The 17,952-nt window shown below is 45.8% G+C and overlaps 1 protein-coding gene across 1 annotated transcript in view; it reads left to right on the top strand.

Moving 5' to 3' along the window:
* The window catches only part of CCT2 (chaperonin containing TCP1 subunit 2), a 404,766-nt gene that overhangs the window by 164,235 nt on the left and 222,579 nt on the right, over positions 1–17,952 (top strand). Inside the window, exon 5 of the mRNA XM_069629411.1 lies at positions 11,772–11,848. Coding sequence (XP_069485512.1) covers positions 11,772–11,848 — 77 coding nt within the window. The remainder of the gene's footprint in view (positions 1–11,771; positions 11,849–17,952) is intronic.

Genomic DNA, 17,952 nt, shown 5'->3' with positions numbered 1-17,952 from the left:
TGCCTGGCATGGATTCACATGCAAACCCTCCTGTCTGCCCCTTTGCGGCTCTTCTTGGTCATACTGCCACTTTACGTGCTACCAATTCTGAAGATGGCTGCCAGAGGGGAGGGGCTTAGGGAGAGGGCAGTCATTGGCTGGGTGCAGTATGACCCAGAGCTCAGTGATTGCTTTATAGGAAAAAGACATGCAAGTGAAACTGTTTGTTTTTGTACTTTCTGGGGATTCCTGGCTTGACGACGGGGAATATTCATGAGCATGTAAATCCATGCCAGACACATGCTGGAGAAGAACACTTTACAGGTAAGTAACTTGTTACCTACACCAGGTCTCCAGGACGCCATTCTCTTTGGTATCACTGTCTCGTCAAGGAGTTACTCAAAGGACTGTTTCGATGTTTCCCACCGGTAAATGCTCCGGCGTGGGAACTCAACATGGTGCTGACGAGGCCCATGGAGGGCCCCCTTTAGAGCCTATGCATCAGGCCCCTCTCATTCCTCTGATGACAAACGGCTTTTCGTGTGGCAATCACCTCTGCCAGGAGGATGGGCGAGATCCAGGCCCTATCCTACAACAGCTATCTGACTTTCCACGAGTCGAGGGTGGTGCTGCGGACGCACCCCTCTTTCATGCCGAGGTTCTTTTGGAATTCCAATTCAACAAGCCTTTGGTGTTAACTGCGTTTTTCCAGAAGCCTTCATCACTGGCTCAAAGGGCCTTGCACTTGCTGGACGTTGCTCAATCGCTTAAGTGCTATGTGGCATGCATAAAGAGGTTTTGGAAGACTTCAGAACTGTTTGTGAACTTTGATCTTGTGAATGGGAAGGCCTTGTCCAAGGCTTCCATCTGAAGGTGGCTCTCCGGCTGCATCACGCACTCATGGGTTGGGGAATGGATTGCTGCCCTGCCGTCCGAGAGCCCACTCCACCAGAGTGATTGCTGTGCCGATGGCATTCCTGTGTAGTGTGATTGTGCTGGAAATCTGCAGGGCTGCAGTTCCACTGCATCGACGGGGATTCCAGAGGAGTCCAGTGTCAGCCAAGCAGTGCTACGCAACCTGTTCGCTTGGTCTGGTCCAGAGGTAAGAGTTATTGCTTCTGTTGAGCCTTGCCACCTCCCGTGGTTGTGTAATGTTGTACTTCTATGTGTTGGTTATTCATGAGCATGTGAATCCATGCCAGACACCATGCTGGAGAAGGTACACGTCACTTTCCTGTAAGTGTTCTCCAGCATGAGTCTAGTGTGGATTATTCACATGCAATCCCTCCTACCCCTCAGTGGCTCTTATTGGTCATACTGCCACTTATGTGCTTAGCAAATCTGAAGGTGGCTGCCAGAGGAGTTTAGGCAAGATTGTACGTAGTAACCCTGTGGGTGACCACACCAGCCTTGTCCTCTTGGTAATGGGTAACCCACCTATTGGTATAGGTTTGTACTACACAAGTTGGTAGTGACTGAGCAGCCTGACATATATCAATGTGGGGGTACATGTGAGGTGTAATATGGAGATTCACAATTACAAGCATCCAAAAGACACTTATAGGGTTTCTAGTAAAATAATTATTTTACGGTTGGTTTTAAATAAGCCTTGTTTAGAAAGGGCAATATACAACAATAAAAATACATTTCAGTTAAGCAAGTAGATACCATTTTGGCATATAAACCCCCCCCTCACCCCTCCACCCGCCACTGGTGACTTCAATTACTAGGACACTGTGGACTTTGATATCACTTTTTACACTTGATGGAATACTGAGGTTGTGCAAAAGGTTAACAGGTTCTAAAAACATGTGAATACTTTACAATCTTCCAATGAAGTCTAGGTTAGACCTTTCTCAGCAATGCAAGTTAAACTTATGCACCACCTATGAGGGACAGTAAAACCAAAGTCAATGGGTCATAAGCAATGTTCCTTCTAATTTTCTCTGTGCGAAGCCGGTTGGCTGTTGTGCGCACATTATTTTCAATGTGTGCAACGGACTAATGAGGTAAGCGACTTTGTGAGCTATCATCGCAGATGAGTTTGGAAAGGAATGTCCACTTCCCAGCCACTGAATTTCTTTCAAAATCTTCCAACAGTTTTTCCAAACACATAGCCTCATTACAAGTCAGCCTGTCCGGAAACAATAGTGGCGGTAAATCCACATCCACTGTTTTTGGACCGGCTGATTCCGAGTCCTGCAGGCGGGAGGTGTCAGACCTGGCGGGAGTAACGCCACCTGCCTGCAGGCGGACATGGAAACACCGGCTCTGTCATAGACTGAACCAGTGTTTCCATGGTCCCCATCCCCATGGAGTCCTATAGGACTCCATGGGAATGGGGATTTACAGAATTCCGCCTCGAATTACAGGGTCACCGGGTTTGTAATGCCCTGGTGATTCTGGCAATCATGGAGGTGGAATGGTATTACCGGTCTGGTTTTTCCGGCACGGCTACCGCCGGACTCGTAATGAGGCCCATAGTTAAAATGTCATATGCGATTATACAGACTAAACAGTCAGGGTTTAGAACGGAAAGTGCCCTTCTTGACCTGCAGACATATATGCTCTAAATTGGAGCATAGCAAGTCAGGGCTGCTGATGTTGTTGGACCGATCACCAGCCTTTGACTTGCTAGATCATAAAACATTACTTGATTGGATTCAGACTGTTGGGGGGGGGGGGGGGGGAGGCTAAAATGCTATCCCCTGGATGAGATACTTTTTGGAAGGCCGCCGGTTACAAGTGCATTGGGGTGATGGTGCCTCTAAGTTACAAACCATGACGTGTGGAGTGCCCCACCAGGGGGCATGCCTCCCCCCCTTGTTTAACATGTACATTTTAGCCTATTTGTAACGAGTTAAATCTATTACGAATTTTTTTCTGTAATTACACTGGTTTTGAGTTGGTACTTGACTTCACAGGTGATCATGAAGGACCAACGCATGTTGAATGCAGTATATCAAGTGATAAAACAAACAGTGGATGTCCATAAATTGGCTCTGCCTGAATGCTACCAAGACTGAACTCCTGCTCTTTGGCCCCCGGCAGGCACAAATCCAACTGGGGTCAGGAGTACACTGGCTTTAGTATAGATGGTAGCCAAATTAATGTTGCGAAGAAAGTAAAGACCTTAGGCACATATATGGAAAACAGCTTATACTGTTAAGCCCATGTTGCAGCCATTACTATCAGTACCAACTATCACCAGACAGGTTGCACCATTGGTTTCAATCAAAAATCGTACCAAACTCGTGAGAGCGGTTATCCTGCCACGAGTGGATTAATGTAATGCACTTCTAGGTGGTGCAAATATAGCTGACGTCCAAGAATTACAAAAAATGCAGAACAAAGCTATTCGCATAATCTGCCAGATGAAGCGTTCTACAGCCAGGAAAAAAACTACATTGGCTCCCAGTGGGAGCCAGAATTCAGTTTAAACTGCTAACCATATGCCATAAATGCGTTTTGGTAAGGCACCCGACTATCTGAAGGATGTAGTTAACACTTACCAGCCTAAAAGAAATCTGAGGTCAGCAGAAGACTCCTTACTGGTACTGCATCGGGTAAAACGAGCCTGTGAATTTGGATAGGCTTTTCATATTTAAGGGGCCAAGGCATGGAATGCCCTACCTCAATCACTGCGTAAAACAGAGAACCTCCTCGCCTTCTGGAAACAATTGAAAACGCATCTTTTAAATTAGCAGGAATACCTGCATGTAGCTTTCTCTGTCACTATCTGTCTCTCTGCGCATGGATGCCTACAGGCTTTGGCGCGGTACAAGCACAATAACAGAAAACTCATCAACCAGTCCAAAACTTCAATATTTGCCAGAGTACCTTGAAAACATACTTCTGCACAGAGAAAAATGTCGGCCTCATTACGAGTTTGACGGTGAGTGGTAAAGTTTGTGGTAACTCAATTACTGCCACCTTTGCCACCACACCAAATTACGATGTCGGACCTGGAGTGGATGATTTGCCTCCAGGGAAATCCTGGAGGTAAATCCTCCCAACGCAAAGCTGAAATCGTCAATTTCTGCTGTGGTAATTCCACCAAAAAAGCTACATTGAGTCCAATGGACTCAATATGGATGGGGAATTACGCCGCGACCACCAACTGTAATCCGGCGGAAATTCCTCCGGACCAAGTGGCGGTAACAGTAATTCATTTGGGCTGTATACTGGCTGATTTACGCCAGGTACCGCCCTAAATCGTAATGAGGCCCTGCATGTTTTATGCTCCTGGAATCACTCATTTGTATTACAAAATACCTCTTGTCATAACTGATGTGGCTGTCGGGGAAACTCAGATGGAATACATTTGCAGATGGATTAATGGCAATTATAAGCAATGTGTCAAACATGCTGAAAGGAGTTTGAGTGCAACTTTTAGTAATTCAAGGGCCAGGAGAACATGCTTCTAATATTTTGTGTAAGGATGATAATTGCATCAGAATAACTGCACCTTAGAATATGATGATCCAAAATTCCTGTACCTCTGCTTACTATCCATATTACGTTCTTCTGTGGGTAGTGATAACACCAGCCTTTTAGCTAAGACATATGCACCATGCCTTTTTACTCCCTAAAAGGAACATGTGGATAACAAAAACGAGAAACGGTGAACATATCATTGCTTTAACCTACAAAGCTTCACTGCTATTTTTTCTAATTAGTGACCAGTGGAGCAGTGGCTTAGGAAGGAACTCTAATATTAATGCCCGGTCTCAAAAGGAATTTTATGGGGAAAGAACATCTTTTAATAATCAGAGTACCCCTATTGGCAAACATTAATTTTTTAACTCCCTGAAAAATCATTTGACTCAAAGTAGGGAGCAAAATCTGATTATAGCACTGCTTGTACCCCTGATATAGGGAGTTAAATGATGGGGCACAATAGTTTTGCCCACCCTTCCATACCACAGCCTAGTTGAAATTAAACTAGAGCCTTACTGAGGTTTATTATGGAGCCCTGGTGAATAAAATCACACATGTATGACTTTTTTAAGTTAATTGCATCAATTCATCTGAGTGCCTTCTGTAACTATGGATCCCTCGTCTGTAATTCTTTCTGATCAGTTATAAAGGGAGATGCTAGAGACTGCACACACAGAACACATGGTTATATTGCAACACCCTCAACAGTTGAGCATAGAAAGAAAAGGTGCTGTTGTCTAGATGGGTACTAGAGTTTCCTATCCTTTAGCAAACACGCAACACATTTGCTTCAATGTACTGCCGAAACGTCTGACTTTGTCTTTGAAATATGCTGCAAGGAGTGATGCAGAAATATGCTGCAAGGAGTGATGCTGCCACCTCCAATACTAGTTGATAGAGCACTGCAAAAAGTGAGGGATTGTAGTAAACACTCACTGGGATATTTGCAGACCACAATACTTTGCAAGCAAGTCAACATAGGATGTGCATTTGTTAGGCAAAGTTTGTATGCAGTACCCTTTGGGGCCACTACACGCAACTAGGACTGCAGGTGTAAGCAAACCAACCTTTGGTATAAGTCTGTACGGCACAGTTTTGGTGGCGGAGCTGAGCAGCCAGGCTTATCTTGAGGTGAATGTGAGCAGTAATGATATTTCAGAGGTCTACAATCAAGTGTTCAAAAACTCTTACACCTAAGGTTTCTTTGATGATTACTTATTAATTTATTCATCTGTCGGTTATAAAACATTCATAAGAAGGAGGCAATATAATCACACACAAATATACTTCAATACTATTTCAGGATACTTTTCAAGAGGAGAAAAAGGCAAAGATTATTAGAACATGAAAGGTTACAATTATTCTTAGACAGTGCAAATACTTTGAGTTCACCAGAAGAGTCAATTCAATAGGCTAGGCCAAAGTCAATGGGCTAAAGTCTTAGATAGGATAAAGCGGTTGTGGTAAGCAAACTGTAAAGTCTCTGCACTCGTTCTTGGAAGTAGTTTGTAAAAAATAATCCTCAGATGTTGGTTCACAAGCTGATTAGGCCTGTGAGTTGCAAATGTTTCAAGCAATTTCACTGCGAGAGGTAAGTACTGTCTTATTTCACAGTAACTTGCAATGAAGAAAAAGATGCAGCTGAAGACTTCTGTTCCTGTCCGTTCCTGCAGATCTCGCTGTTCCTGTGCCTCACTCGTGGGGATATGAGGGATGATGCCGGGCGACTCCTGCACGGGGACTGGTCAAAAAGCTACCACTTGGCAAACTTCAATTTCGGTGGCTGTGAGTAAAGCGCACAAACTGGGGTCCCTCTCCCTGGTTCTACGGTTTCCTGCAACAACTCTGAGGAAATTCAACCAGCTCCGAGATAGGTGTCCAGGTGACTGACTTGTGATTTGATTGGTCCCACCATCTCAAAGGGAGAAGTCCTTGCAGGGGCTTCTGTCGATGTGAACTTGGCACTTCGGACCTGCAGCAGGGCTTCACCGGGCAAACCAATGGGCCAGGAGTTGCAGCAGCCGTCCTCTTCAAGCTCTTCTTCGGTTCCTATGTTCCAGTGGTCGACTCTGTTCAAGCCAAGAGACTCAACTTTTATTCAGTGCTCTCCCATTAATTCCAGCCTAGCTGTCACTCACCCAGCAGGGTGGCTGTCTTTGCTGGACAGCCAGCCAATCACCACAGAGTGCATTTGGGTCTCCTAGGAGACTAAGCTTGGAGTTTCGGGCACCTCCCTCACTTCCTGCACACCCCAGACACTCTGGCGCCAGAGGCGGTCTTCACTCCTGAAGCCCGCCAAAAGCGAATGAACAAAGAGACCAAACCTGGTTTGGCATGCAGAGCAAAACTCTAGAAGGACCTTTCCAAAAATAAACAGCGTACGAAGGACCGGGACCTGTTTAAACAAAGGGGCTTAAAGCGCCATCTTGAAAAACATAAATATGCGAATTCCCTTCGCCTTAAAGATCCCCAGCAACTTTGCAGTTCAACAGGACTGAAGTGAGTGAGGTAGGTGCCTGAGCTCCCTGTGCTTAGTCTCCTAGGATACCCAAATGCACTCTGACGTGATTGGCTGGCTGACTGTCTGGCAAGGACAGCCACCCTGCTGGGTAAGTGACAGCTAGGCTGGAATGAAAGGGAGAAAACTGTTTAAAAGGTGAGTCTCTTGGACTGGAAAGCAGTCGACCACTGGAACGAAGTACCGAAGACGAGCTGAAAGAGGGCGGCTGCTGCAACTCCTGAACCATTGGTTTGCCCGGTCAAGCCGTGCTGCAGGTCCGAATTGCCAAGTTCATCTTGATGGAGAAGCCCTTCATGGACGACTTCTTTCTTTTGAATTTGTTTGTGGGACCAATCAACTCATAAACCACCTGGATGCCATTCTCAGAGCTGGTTAGGTTTAACCAGGGGGAAGGACACCAGCTTGTGTTCTTGATGACAGCTACTTGAACTGAAGATCTTCAATTTTACCAGCTTGTTTGACCAGTCCCCATGCAGTGCAGGAGTCCCCGACGTCCTCCCTCTTGTCCCCACGACTGAGGCTCAGGAACAGTGAGATCTGCAGGAACTTCCAGGAACCAACGTCTTCAGCTGCATCTTTCCTTCATATTAAGGTACTGTGCTAACCCGATTAAGAGAATTTACCTCTCGGGGTGAAAGTTTGTGAAACTTTCCTAACTTACAGGCCTAATCGGCTTGTGACCCAACATATGATTCTTTTTCGTACAAACTACTTCTGAGAACATTGGCAAAGACTTTACCATTTACTACAAGAACTGCTCTTTCCTATCCAAGACACTAGCCCATTGACTTTGGCCTAGGCCTATTGAACTGAATCAAGTACTATAGTGAACTAAAACTATTTGCACTGCTTGAGAAAGTATTTGATCTATTTTTTTTAATTTGTGCCTTTTAGTCATATTTAAAGTGACTGAAATGCCATTTTGCTCCTATTTCAGGGGAGCCTAATTTACTCAAGTTTATTGGTTTGGTATTGAAGTGTTTGTGTATAATATTACATTGCCTCCTAGTGAATGTTTTCTAAATAACTAATAAATTAGTGTTTTTACCAAGAAACCTTGAGTGTAAATGTCTACTTGTACCACTGTGATTGTAAGACCTCTGTGTAACATCCTTGTACTGCTCACATTCCCTCTTAAAATGAGCCTGGCTGCTCAGTTCGCAACCAGACTAGTACAAGACTCGCTAGTACAGACTTCTACCAAAGGTCGGTTTTGCTAACACCTGTAGTACTAATTGTATGTGGCCGTCCCAGAAGGTACTGCATGCAATTCTGCCTAACACTAGTATCCGATAATTGAGCTGGTAGTTAGATTATATAGTGTGGGTGACGCTTTTGGTAATGCACAATGAGTAACAGAAATTCTGGCGCATGAACATTCATGTTGCAACAAACATAAAACAAGTGGATGTAGGTACATGTCTGCTAAGGTTTCGCAGAACCAAGAGAGGAACAGTCAAGGTTGTCCGGTAGTATCTTAATGTACTCTGGGGGCAGAAGTGAGTCATACGCTGAAAGTGTGGTAGTCAGGTTTAGGAGTCATGGGTAGGGGCGGGGAGGAACATTTGTTGGTTAATGTGTGCAGGCATATCTTGGTTAGATTCTTCTGTTCATGGAACAGTTTTTCATATTCGTTTTTAACCTCTTGTGTTGTAGTTTGCTAATGGGGATTTTAGGTGCATAGTAGTGGAATGCAAATTAGCAGAATATCAAGACTAGTTGCTTATTTTAAGAGAACATTTTAATAGGTGAGAATTCTCTGTGCACTACTAAAAATCTTCTGAGTGGCAAACAAAAGGAAGCTTTTTAAGCGCACATCTTGGAGGGAACATTGGTTAGAAGAGTCTGCTGGGAGATGGGACATCCAAAGTCAATTTGCACAATGTCTATGGAGCTCAGACACTTCTTCAGATAGCACAAACGTCTTGCACACTGTTATTTAGAGTTTTTAGAAAAAGAATCCCTGTTGGGCCACAGGCTGTTAGGCTTGTGAAAGGCAAAGCTGCAAGCAACTCTACAAAAAGCAGCTACTGCAAGTCTCCAGTTGAGAACAAGCTACAGTGTCAGTCAAGATAGTACCTTAGGTTGGAAGAAGAGGATCCAGCTGGCTTCTGTTCTGGTTGCAGTCCTGCAGTTCCTGGGCCTCAGTCGTGGGGACAAGAGGGAGTACTTCTGGAGGACGCCTGCACTGCAGTTCGAAGGTCGCGGCGGCCACAGGATCTTTCCAAATCAGCAGCACTTCGCGGTTTCAACTACCGGCAAATGGCACCACCGCAGTTCTTGGACACTTGATGGGCTCCCCTTGCTTCTGGGGTCCAGCACTCTGACGTGGTTCGTCCTGCTTTGGGAGGGTCCTCGGGATCTTCCTGGAGCTTGGGTCCAGCTTAAAGACGATGCACTTGTTTATGGTGTTCCTGTCCCCTGGCACTCTGTTCCAGCAGCAAGGAGGTACAGCCAGCAAGGAGATGGGTTCCAGTAAAGTTCGTCTTTAGGTCAGTTGGTCCCACCAACCCAAGGGAAAAAGTCATCCATTCCGGGCTTCTCTAGTCGATCCGAAGTTAAAGCTACAGCACTGCAGCAGGGCTTCACCGGGCAGTTCAGCCGTCCAGGAGGGTACACCAAGCTTCTCGTCCAAGTTCTTTCGTCAGATGTTTCTTTCAGTGGTCGACTCTGCCTTCGGTTCAAGAGACCTCGCCTTTTATGCAGGTTTCTCCCATTCATGCACAGCCTAGCTGTCACACACACAGCAGGATGGAGGACAGCCAGCCAATCATGACTGGGTGCATTCAGGCAACCAAGGAGAATAAGGAGAATAAGGACAAGGAGTGTCGGGCAGCTCCCTCGCTTCCTGCCCTGCCAGACACAGGTTCCAGAGCTGAAGCCTGTCAAAGGCAAAACTAACAAAAGGGTTAAACCTGGTTTGGAGCGCTAAGTAAAACCCAAGACCACCCTGCAAGCAAGAAATGGCGGAAAAAAGACAACCAGGCCATTTTGACAAAATGGGCACCCATGGGTGCAATACTGCAGCCGAGGAAAAACGCACAATGGCAGGAAAATTAAACCATTGCCACCAGCCATTAAAAGTAGTGAGGGTAACATAAAAAATATCACATGAGTAAGTAGGAAAAGGGGCTACTAAGTAACATCCAAGTACTTACACATAAGATGGTGTGTACCGGACATACATAGGAAAAACAGGTAAGTAAAGTCAATTTCACTTTACTACTCTTGGGAACAGTAGAGAAGTAATTTAAACATTATGAGAAATCCAAGGGACTTCTCTGTGACACTGCACTGAAGGTGCTCTGAGTCACAATACAAAAGGTAGATGCCTATGGAGTTTGTCCGACTCCAAAGCCAAAAGAAACCAAATCCAAATCCGATCAAAATACATGAGTGAGAAAAAGGTCTCTCACTCCAGGATACTAAAAGTCCTGAAGTCCAGCAAAAGAGCCTTTTGGTGTCTAAGGGTGAAGGGGAATTGGCACAGAAATTAGAATTCTCACTAACAGGCGGGTCTTGGGGAGAGGACTGTCATTGGCTGAGGGCAGTAGGTCCCAGAGGACAGTGATTGGTTTAGAAGAGAAATACAGTTAGTAAGTAAAAGTGAAACACTTTTTAAAATGTGTAAATTTTTTTAACAGAGGATTCCCATCTTGACGATGAGGAATATTCGTGAGCATTTGAATCCATGCCAGACCCATGCTGGAGAACAATAGTTGCAGGTAAGTAACTTGTTCCATATCTTGCAAGGCACTCTTTTAATTCCTTTGTGATATGTACCTTAGAGCACTTGTAATTTGAATATGATGCTCTTCACCTTTCCATAGGGTGTTTTAACTAGTAGTTAGTCTGTCTTTTTATAAATATCTGGGATGGTTTGATGTTGCAATTGATTTTCTTTTTTGTGATGTACCTGCAACGAGGGCCCAGTGGAACCCCTACAATAATTTGGCATTCTAGAGCACTTGCACTTTTTATGTATAATTGGATGCTTTAATATGCAGTGTAATTGTATAATTTTTATTTTTGTTTATTGTATATTGAGTGTATATGTGCTTCCATGACAGCATTTCCGAAATAAAGCAGAAAGACAGATTTGCAAATCCAGCCCTGAGTGGGCATGAAGAAAGCAAAAATACGAAATGACCAAAGGACGGGTGATCTCGTGGCACAGCCATTTTAGAGTATATGGCACTCCAAAAGGCTTTAAGCAGTAAAATGCAGATGTGCACAAGACCAACATTGTGGAAAGATCTGCTTCCACTAGCCCAGTCTTGGACACATCATGCAAGTAACCACAAAGGTAGATGGTTAAAGGGACAGTGTGTATACCTACTGCACCTCACTGTAGGGTAGAGTGCAGTGTAAAATACACAATTTCGTTATGGAAAACAGAGTGCTCCTGCATTGATGGCCGTAGTCGCTGATCCATGCCCCAAACAAATTAGCTTAGCAAGACAAGTGAAGTAAAAAGGCTTAATTTGCCTTCAAAGGTTAAGACTAATACAAAAAAGGTCAAAAAGTTGTGTTCAGTAGATATCTAAGGATATCAACACATTTTTCCTAATGCTTGCTTTTTGAAATTCCATTCTTTTCATTCGTCCTACCCTTGAAGGCTAGGCCTGGCATGTGCGTTGGAGGGAGGTTCTGTACAACGCCCTGCCTCGCTCTTGGTTGTGCAATTTTTAGTCCTGCAACAAATTGTCAGAAGTGGTGAGGAAGTTGGAGTAACTTTTTAGGTGTATAACACTTCTGTATTGTACCTACCTGTTTAGCTATAATTTATAGTATGCAGTACTAATAGGCTCACATTTATTTACCTTTTCAGATATGTCAAAGGTCCAAGATGATGAAGTTGGTGATGGAACTACATCTGTAACAGTGTTGGCAGCTGAACTTCTACGCGTAAGCGAATCATCCGTCGAGGTTGTTGGCAAACAATTGATGCAGTGGAGAAACCACTTCACTAAACCAGTTTAATAGCAAAATATGTAGGCTATTTTATTTATATATTGGATCTGCTTCACAACATGTATTTAAAAAAATACATGGTGTATTTAAATACAAGTAGGCCCAGAAAAATATTGGGGGAAATAAGTGCTATCACAGACCATATCAACACATCATTTAACACCACAACACTATGCTTGATGGTGCACTGCCAAAGCATATAACCTTATTTGGAACACCTAACAGGAGTTCTAGTGAAGTCCAAACCAATAGTTTACTTTTAGATTACTTTCAGTAATACCAGGGCAGTATTGATATTTTATTTCTATCGCGCTCGTATACAAGTGTTTCACAGAGCGACAAGGCAAGGGAGGGGAACAACGGACAAAACAGCAATCTTACTAGGCCCAGTGACATTGAGAACGCGCAAGTGCATGGGAGAGGGGGAGGGGAAGTGCGAAGCAGAGGAGAAACGGATAAATGAATAATAAAGGCAACAAACCATGGTAGTGCAGCCAGTAATTTGCAAGTGCTAGGTTTAAGGCGGCAGACAGGGTAGGTCTGATAAGTGCAGGAAGAAAAAGGGGGGCTTTGAGTACAGATACAGACCACAGTGCAAGGGGTGGCCCGGAGCCAGTGCGGGAGGGTGGCAGGGTGAGCAGGTACCTGGGCCTGGAGGACAGAGCGTGGCCAGCTACACCGTGCCAAGAGAACAGATCAGCAGGGGGGAGCGAAGGCAGAAGAAAAGAGGGAAGGTCTTGAGGTGCTTCCGGAACCAGAGATGGTTCTCAAGTTTTAGAGTGGCAGGGAGGCTGTTCCAGAGGGAGGCCCCAGCCGAAGACAGATCTACACCCAGCTCGTTTCTTTGAAAAACGACTGACCCTGAGGGAGTTGGAGGTAGAGGAGCAAAGAGCTCGAGTGGGGAGGTATTTGCGGAATGATGGCTGAAGGTATTTTGGACCCAGGCCCCAGAAAGCCTTGTGGACAATGCAGAGGGTTTTGAATTTAATCCTTGCATCCCATGGGAGCCAATGGAGAGATTTCAGAGCTGGAGAGATGCGATCCCAGGGCTTGAGGCCAAGGACAAGTCTCGCAGTTCTGTTCTGGTTTAGTTGCAGAGGGCGGAGAGTAGAGGCAGGTATATTTAGAAAGAGGCTGTAAAAATAGTCCAAGCTAGAGAGAACCAGAGCTTGGGATACCATGAGCTTCTGGGGGAAGGAGAGGAAAGGCAGAGTACCTCTGAGGAGGTGCAGTCGGAAATTTGACTTTTTTAGAGCCATCGGAGGTGGGCCGAGAAGGAACAGGTGGAGTCAAAGATGACCCCGAGGTTCTTAGCCTCGCAGGTGGGGGTAGGAGGACGGCCAAGGGAGGCCGGCCAGAGAGTGAGGGGAAAGGATGGTGAAGGTGTGCCGATGAGGAGGACCTGTCTTGCTAGCATTCAAACAAAGATCATTGGCGGCACACCAATCTTGAATGGCAGTTAGGCAATCGGAGATGAGAGAGGCAGAGGGCAGCCTGTGTCAGCCTAGCACTGGAAATTTGAGCAGAAAATGGTAATGCAATGGGGGAGAGTTGCCAGGTATTGGTTGAAAAGACAGGGCGAGAGGTTAGACCCATGGGGAACACCACAGGTAGAGAGGAAGATAGATGAAAGGAAGGACCCAAGTTGGACCTGGGAGGGTCGATCTGAGAGGAAAGAGGTCAGCCAGGCCAGGGCCTGATCAGTGATACCCAGGTTCTCAGACGGTTGATCAGGAAGGTATGATTGACCGTGTCAAAGGCAGAAGAGAGATTGAGGAGGATGAGGACAGAGGGAATGTTGGAGTCAAGGTTAGAGCAGATCTTCACGGATGTTCAGGAGAGCAGTTTCTGTGCTTCTGGCAGCTCTGAAGCCAGACTGGTGGTCATGGAGAGAGCCAACAGAATTGGAATGAAGGTTAAGGTGAGAGATGGCCAACTTTTCCAGGAGTTTGCCCCAAAAGGGAGTAATGGAAATTGGGCAATAGTTAGCTGGACAAGAAGGATCAGCTTTGGGTTTCTTAAGAGAAGCACAAAGGTGTCTTCCAAGTGGAGGGGAAGGACCCCGAGGCTAAGGAGTGGTTGCAAAAATCATCAAGGTCTGGAGCGAGGGTGTCCATGTGGTCCTTGATGGTTTTAGAGGAACAGAGATGAACCTGTTTTGACATGGCTTTCATAGATCGGACTTGTCTAGCGACCTAATCAGTGGAGAAAAGGGGGAAAGGACGAGAAGGATTGTGGGGGGGGTGGCTAAAGGAGGGTCAGCAAGCACAGATGGGGAGGGGAGAGGAGGGGTGCGGGTGGAGAGGGTGGACAGGATGTCCTGGGTTTTTTAAATGAAGTGAGAGTCAAGGGCATTGCAAAGAGCCTGTGAGGCAACAGGAGGGGTAGAGACTGCAGCAGGGTTGGCCAGCTCATTGCAGATTTTAGAGTTTGGCCGAGTTGTTAGATGCAGCAGAGACACGAACTTGAATGTGGACTCACTTCTTGGCGAGGACCGAGTCGGTATTGCCTTTGTAGCAGGCGACGGGCCAGTTTGTCAGAGGATGAACAGGAAGTCCTCCATTTCCTCCCAGCCGCCCTACACTTACGTTTAATTGTAGCTAGGTCAGTCATACCAGGAATTGCACTTGGCTTCGGACTTCAAACAGATCCTCATGCCAGGGGCCAAGGGGGGGGGGAGAAGTGGGGACAGCAAGAGATGAGAGGAAATTGATGAGGCGAGGGAAGCGCCTATCAAAGAGGAGATTGGCCTGAGGGCCTTGGACCATGACCGTGCCATTTAGGTAGACATTAATGATGACTTTAGAGGAGTCGAAGGAAGCATGAGAACTTCCCAGCGAGTGCCACCATTAATGGGAAAGGAAGAGATTGGGCAGAGCACAGACCATATGAGGAGTCCATAGATCTGGCGAAGGAACGACAAAGAGGATGTCGGTGAGGGTCTGTCTGGCGGAAGCATTGGAGTAGGTGTCGGCAATAGGAATACCAGGGTTAGAGGCCAAGATAAACTTCTTCCTACCAGACATGGTGAGAAGGGAAGGATAGTCAAAGGAGAAGCATTTGGAAAATATAGGAGAAACAGAAAGCGGCATTGGGGTGGAAGTGAGGAGAGGATGGAGATACTGGGGGTGGGGGGGGGGCTAAGGCAGGTAGGTGTGGGACAAGAGAGTGGTGAGGCCACTGGGCTGGCAAGTTAGAGAAGAAACAGTATACAAGCAAAATACAGAAAATTTTGCAATGGGCAGCACAATTTGATATTTTAGCACAAAGCAAAAACCGCAAGGTTTGACTTTTCAGTTTTGGAATCTGATGTTGGAAAAGGGTTTTAGGAAGCACTGCGCATGAGGATGACATGGGAGTAACGAGCAGAAAGGACAGTGATGGTCAATGTTAAGGAGAATTCTCTGTTTAGGCTGAATTTCCTAACCTAGTGAGTCCCCCAGCAGCTTTGCTGGATTTTTGGGGTTTATTTTATTCTCCTGCCAAGAGTGAGACTCTTTTACCCTCACTCTTGGACATGATTTGAGTGTTTCTTTGAATCTAGATGTGTTTAATGGGCTATGGAGTCTTTTACTCTATAGGGCTTCATGTGTTTTTGTGATGTTACACAGCACCCTCAGTGCAGTGACACAGGGGTGTCATAGTGACCCCCCAGTATAGACTCCATACTCTGGGACTGACTACTGTCTCCCGGGGCATGTAAAGTCACCATTGACTTTACTAGTCTTAAATTCTGAACAGAACCCGTACAAACCATCATATTGTAGACGTACTGGCTGGGGCAATTCAATTGCCCCGGGGTCTGTTAGTCGAGGGGGCACGTCTCCATCCCCCCTGATGGAGTTTTGGCTGGTGGCAGTGAATACTACTTTTTATATTCAACCGCTGGGATTTCCCATTGTTTTAGGCTACTATCTTTAATTATTTACGGTAGCCTCGAACATACTGGCGGTTTATTTAATATTAATTCTCCGGTTGGTATTTTTTTGCCACAACTTGATTCTAAAATGGCGTTTGTGTTCTCTTCTGTGACTCCAACCCAAGTCGAGCACTTTGTTCCACTTTTTGGCGGGCTTCTCCACAGAAGCCCTCCAAAGTGGTGCCACTCTGTCTGGGGTACTTAGGAGGGGTGGAGGGGAATTTAGGCACCCTGGACTGAGTTGCCTAGGCAACTCAAGTCGCACTCCGTCCTGATTGGCCCAAGTGGTGAGCTGGCCGGCTCACCACTTGGCATGTTTGAGTGACAGGCTGAGTGAATGGCGGTTTTCTGCATAAAAGCAGGGCTTTGGGGACTGGAACTTCAGAAGTCGCCACAGGACCTAAGAATCCGACGAGGGAGAAGCTGAGCCGACCTGCCACGACACCACCACCGGTGGAGCCCTGCTGGACCTCCTCACCACTTTTCCCGACGACAGGAGATCTCGGAGAGTCTTCTTCCTTTGACTGGTGGGGATAACCAGTTTCACCGTCTTTTATCCTTCCTGACGTACCTCGTGGCCGCCTTGCCTGTGCCAAGCACCCCGGCAACCGGGATACCACGTTTTACCACGACCGCGAAACAAAGGTACCACCTTTAACCGGAAAACTCTGCGGCTGGTTTCTTCCCTGGTAGTGCAACAACCTTCATCTTTCCTCCAAGTCGAGATCTTCTCTTCCCCCTGGACGACAACGCAACTTGCACCCACTGCCAGGAACTGCCACCGCTGGAGGATCCTTCCCACTTAAGGTACCGTGTCCCGCCTGACTTCCCTTGCTACAGACTGTACGGGGTAGATTTAGCCCCCGGCTTTCGAACCTGGGTTAGCCTGGGACACCCTGGCTAAACTTTCCTAAGCCTCTCTACTCTTTTTGAACCCTCTGCAAGACTTTCTAAGCCTAGTGTAACTGTGTGATCTTGGGCGCATTTGTACTCTGCTCTCTCTAAGAGTGGGCCCAGCCTTTGGACTTTGGCTCACCAGTGACTTTTGCTCTTCTGCCTTGCTAACAGTGTTCCTGAACCTTAGAGTGGTGTACCTTTCCATATTCTTTCTTTTTCCCCTCCCTTTCTCACAAACTTATTGGAGTGCCATCTAGTTAAGCGCTCACCTCGGTATGAAAATAAGTGGTGTTTTACTGTGACTTATCTGATAAGGAAAAGGGGTGTACGTATTACAATAGTAACTGTGTTTAGAATATTTTACAACAAGAGTGCTGGAGTGTTTCAAACCGTGTGTTTTTTTTAAATAAATAATTATATACTTTGATACCAAAGCTCTGGTCAGTGTTTGCTTGTATTATTGTATCTGAGTGCCTATTGTGTATACTTTGCATACTGCCTAACTCTCTTGAGGGAAGTCTGACCGCTCAGCCACAGCTACCAGGTAAACCTGGGTGGTACAGACTGCTACCAAGTGGGTTTACTGCCAACACCTGTAGTCTTGAATCTTTTGCAGTGCTCCCTAAGGGAACTGCACAGGTTTCTGCCTAACAGTCAAAGGCGGTAGGCGTGAGTCCATGAGGAGGAAACTAACCCATAGTTCTGGAGGAGGCAGAATCAAGGCAGACCTTATTAGTTGTACCGTGACGCTCAACAAGAAATCAAATAGTAATATCAACTGGATAATATACTCTTCTGATCTAGTGAAACAGATTCTAGGAACAGTATAAACTATATCTCTTGATTTTGGATAATTTATTCTAGGGGAGTTGGACCTTGCGTTGTAATCAATTTCCATTGTTTTTCAGTTCAGACTAAGGAAAGCAATAGCTAACTTATTTAGGTTAACACAGTTCTACTCAAGTTAAGTAAAACCTATACACTTTTTACAGGCGCTATAAGCAACTTAAAGGCAGGTGTAAACATAAGTCTGTCTACAACCGACCAGGGAAAGCAAAACCCAGTGTTACACTTTATGAATGACTGAGTTATTCTAGGTAGGTAAAACCGAAGACCCACATATTCTGGACAGGCTAAAAGCAAGTAAGGGGAAGCGAGACCCAGTTGGGGGCACTCGTACATTTATCCTAAAAGGAATAGGGAAGTGCAACCAACAGCATTA

This window comes from Ambystoma mexicanum, chromosome 12 (assembly GCF_040938575.1).
Source record: "Ambystoma mexicanum isolate Mex_15411 chromosome 12, UKY_AmexF1_1, whole genome shotgun sequence".
Taxonomy (NCBI): domain Eukaryota; kingdom Metazoa; phylum Chordata; class Amphibia; order Caudata; family Ambystomatidae; genus Ambystoma; species Ambystoma mexicanum.
Note: the sequence above shows the minus strand (reverse complement) of the source record. Positions and strands in the feature narration are given on the sequence as shown.